The sequence below is a fragment of the Struthio camelus genome, chromosome 1 (assembly GCF_040807025.1).
Source record: "Struthio camelus isolate bStrCam1 chromosome 1, bStrCam1.hap1, whole genome shotgun sequence".
Classification (NCBI taxonomy): Eukaryota; Metazoa; Chordata; class Aves; order Struthioniformes; family Struthionidae; genus Struthio; species Struthio camelus.
The window spans coordinates 212089617-212093867 of NC_090942.1; the positions used below are offsets into that span (position 1 = coordinate 212089617).

Sequence of the window (4251 nt, forward strand, 5' to 3'; positions counted from 1 at the left end):
CTTTCTTATCATTGAATTTGGGCTCTACAAACTGAATTTTAAAAAGATAAGTCTTTCTCTTATAACCATATACTTACTGTTAGTTTATTGCCCATCAGCCCGTAAAGCGAGCCAAAAATCAGCCTAGATTTATAGAGATGCTGCATAACTGACTTCAGCAGCTGCAGACCACGTCTGAACTTCCTCCCACATCTAAAGGGAAATCTCTGCAATGCTCTTGCAAACACTTTGAAACTAGAAAAGGCCCCTTTTCTTCCTAAGCAAGTACTCTGCAATAGTTCTTACAAAACTGCAGTTTTCATTATACAATTCTTGAAAATACTCAATACGTTACTTACAAATACAGCACAACTGTGATCTTCTCATTCAAAATGATGCTTTAGATTATTGCCTGACTGTTTTCTGAATGTTATAAAACTCTAATTACTCCATGGTTTCAATTCCTGCTTCTCTTGGAGAGACTGAGAAAAAAGTATCAGTCGCAATCTTTGGAAATTCCTGCGCTAGGTATTACGGCCTGATCCTCTGTCTGTGGCACAGTAGTGATTATACAGAAGATTGTGTGTCAGGAAGCTTTCAGAGAAGGCTAAGGAATTTAGAAAGATTGAAAAAATACCCTATTTTTAGCATTCTGATGAAAAGCAGTGCAATTTCAAAAAGTAGTTAAAAAGACAGCTCACTACTTTTAAGAACATATTTTTGTATATAGTTAAGTGAACTGCGATTAAAAAGTAGACAGAAAAAAGGATAGCTCAAAAGGAGATTCTATTATCTTGACACTAGCTATCAGTGTGAATGCTATATTTAAAATTATTTTTTAAAAGTTCTCAAAACAACAATTTTGCAGAACTAGTAGCCACTGGGCAGAGGAACAGATGGTACGCAACGAACAACAAGCTTCTCCTTTAAACTGTCATTTAAGAGCAGTACAAATGAAAATGTGGCATCAGGGACCATTCCTACTGCACTCTGCATTGAGTTAATCACCTTCTCTGCTTTCCACATAAAATCCCTACAGCAACTCTGCAATTAACAACAGAAAAGTTCATGAAGTACTTTTAATTGTCTTTCCTTGCACAAAACCAGAAGGGAATAAACACTGGAGCCAGCATGATCTGACCTGGTAAATCTGTACCAAATTACTCATGAACTTCATTATTATTACAGATTTTTTTGTTTGTTTTGTTTCCAATCGCCTTTAGTTCCCTGCTTAGCTAATCATAGGGAACATCTAATTTAAAATAAATTACAGTCAACTGTCAGCTGATTACTAAAAAGAACACCTACCTGACATCCTTTATTGTTCGAGTCAAACCTAATCCTAGTCTAACCTAAATACTACTCACAAATGCCAGTAAACTCACCTGTTCTAACGCTCCTTGTTCGTTTAAACTGGCACTTCTGTTTCCTCACCTGTTCAGTTCCCTCTGATTTTATTCCAAGTGAAGTCTCTGGGTAATCCCCTGACCTTAGATAGGACCTGGATGAATCCGATAATCATTTGTACTGCACTCTTGTAGGGTATCACTTTTTACCACCAAATCTTATAGTTGCAGGGAGGGGAGGGGCTCTGAACTTCCTGAGGGCCAGGAAACTGCAATTGAAATTTCTTTCCAGTTTATAGCTCACAAGATACAAGTAACCAAAAAGTATCATACATTGAGTACTAGGAAGATGTTAGTCCAGCAAAATGGTAGAGTTTGAAAGGGCTGGGAAGAACTACAGCAAGCTTTCTTCGTAGGCATCAACTGAGTAAGTTTTAACTTGGGAATCTATTTGTGTGTGTGTGTGTGTGTGTGTGTGTGTGTGTGTGTGTGTGTGTGTGTGTAAATAAACATATAAATATATATAATGTATATTTATATGTTTATGTGTATATATATATATAGTGAAATAACTCCTAAAAACCAAAGGAAAAAAAAAACAGTAACTCTTCCTCTCCCTTTCCTATTCTTTCTTTGTACAATCTAAGTTTTAACAACAGTTTAGATCTTATTCTGTACAGTAATTTTCTTTTGGATAGGTGGTGCTTTTGGACTTAGGTTGTTCTGTTTTTGTTTTGTTTTTTAACTACTATTTTTACAAAGCGCAATTCTGAATAGTCCATCACCTGGCAGAATTTTTAAAAATGCGTACTATGAACTAAAATCATCTCTACATAGCAGGACTTTCTAACGATAACAGAGAAATAAGTTAATCTTTTTGTATACGTATTCAAGATAGTAATAAAAAATCTGCAGTTCTGAGCCTTTCCCTGCTTTTTCCTATATGGAAGGAATTTTGCAGGGAAAAAAAAAAAAACACGCAGAATCCTGTAAACATTAACTAATTCCTGAATAAAGCAAGGGTAGAAGTGTTCCAACTTTATTTCGACATTCTGTCTTTTCCTGTACTTACAGCTCTTCTCTACTTTCATACAGGATGAAAGTGTTTTCGGCTTTGGTAGACAGTGGAAAAAATACTTCGTACTATCTGAGGTGTTTCTTCCACTCAGACCCAGGCCCTTCCATGCACTTTTTCCTAACAGGAATTTTTATTTGGCTCAAGGAGTTATTATTTGGCTGCTGCAATTTAAAACATTGCGAAAAAGTGCTACTATATCATTACATTCGTCCATTCAACACTTGAAGCTCAAAATTTGTCTGCAAAAGCTTCTTCCTATTCATAATAATCACTGTTGAATATATTTGCCTTTGTGTAGCAAAAATATGTCTTTAGAGCACAGAAAGCCAGCACTGATCACGTATCTCCTATAAGCAGAAGAAAGTTTCATGGTCCAGGAAGCTGTCGCTGCTGACAAAATTGGTTTCAGCTGCATGGCTGAAGAACTTGGCATAGTTTATTTACGTCTAGCTGTGCACATCTGCAAAGCTTTCAGATCTGCAGGACTTTCGGAAGCTTAATTTAACTTTAGTCTTGAAGAACTGCCTGATAGTCCTTCGTACTTTCATCATGTTGCACTTTCATAAAAAAAATCTCTCTTTCATCAACTTTTCACAGCTTATTTACCTATATCTGCATGCTTTTCCCGCCGATGACGGACCTCCACGTACCGCTTTGACCAAGCAGGTGACCTCTGCGAGAGCCAGCCCTCGCTCAGCTTTGACAGTCTCTTCCCGGGAGAGGCCCAGCAAGCCTCACCCGCCAGAAACATCAGCTTTCAAACCAGCTGGCCAGATTTCGCACAGTCTTGATCTGATTCCCAGCCGTCCTTACGGCCTCGCAAACCTTGCAGTAATGCTCGTCCCAGAACGAGGTGACGTGGACCTCGTATTTCTTCCTCCAGGCGAAATACCTCCTGTAGTTCGGCTTGTTCTTATCGAGGAATTTCAGGTAGGTGGCCAGCCGCCGAGGGCTGGGGAAATCATCCACGTGGATGAAAGAGTCGGGAGGGATGAAGCGCTCGTAGTTGGCTCTGCGGGGGCCGAGGACGACGGGGACGGCGCTGGCGGCGAAGGCGTTCCTCCAGAGCTTCTCGGTGATGTAGTCGGTGTGCTGGGAGTTCTCGAAGGCCAGGTAGAACTTGTAGGCGGAGATGGTGGTCACCACGCCGCCCTCGGCCAGCGCCAGGCCCCGCGCCCCGTACACGTCGATGGCCAGGTGCTCTTTCAGCTGGCGGTAGTAGCGCACCCGGGCGTGCTCCTCGTTCCAGTTGCTGATGACCCAGGCCACCAGCCGGGTCTTGCGGGGCAGGCTGAAGGGCCGCGGCGCCGGCAGCTCGTAGAGGTACCCGTAGGGCACGAAGACGTCCGAGTCGGCCCGGTAAGACATGGTCCAGTTGAAGATACCGGCCAAGTCTCGGAGGCCGGGCGAGTGCGAAGGCGACTCGAAGTTCATCCAGACCCAGATCTGGGCCGGGGGCCGCGGCGGGGGCCCGCGGGGCAGCCCCTGGGCGCCGTGCAGCGCCAGGTCGCGGTGGTGGAAGAGGACGGCCCGCGCCTCGCCCAGCCGGCTCCGGTCGGCGCTGAGGCGGCAGCCGGTGATGTTGTAGCGCCGCCGGCAGTCGGCCGTGCGCCGCGGCCGCCCGAAGGGCTCCCACCACAGCAGCACGCTCACCTCGCCCCCGGCCCCGGCCGCGGCCCCGGGGGCCGGCGGCGGCCCCGGCTCCCGCAGGCAGGCGTAGAGGGCCAGGGCTGCGCCCAGCAGCGCGGCCGCCAGCGCCCAGCGCAGCCGCCGCCACCAGCGCCGCGGGCAGCGCGGCCGCGCGGCGGGGCGGCGCCGCGGGCCCGGCTCCATCGCGGCCGCCCGCCG

General features: G+C 45.8%; 1 protein-coding gene across 1 annotated transcript; it reads right to left on the minus strand.

The window, feature by feature from the left end:
- Window positions 1-3153: 3153 nt before the first annotated feature.
- FUT4 (fucosyltransferase 4) lies at window positions 3154-4251 on the minus strand. The gene has a single exon (XM_009690184.2). The coding sequence runs from the start codon at window positions 4234-4236 to the stop codon at window positions 3154-3156; it is 1083 nt and encodes a 360-aa protein (XP_009688479.2). The 5' UTR covers window positions 4237-4251.

Bases quoted from the DNA above. Each gene is read 5' to 3' on its own strand.
- FUT4 (XM_009690184.2), bottom strand. From the start codon at position 4,236: ATGGAGCCGGGCCCGCGGCGCCGCCCCGCCGCGCGGCCGCGCTGCCCG.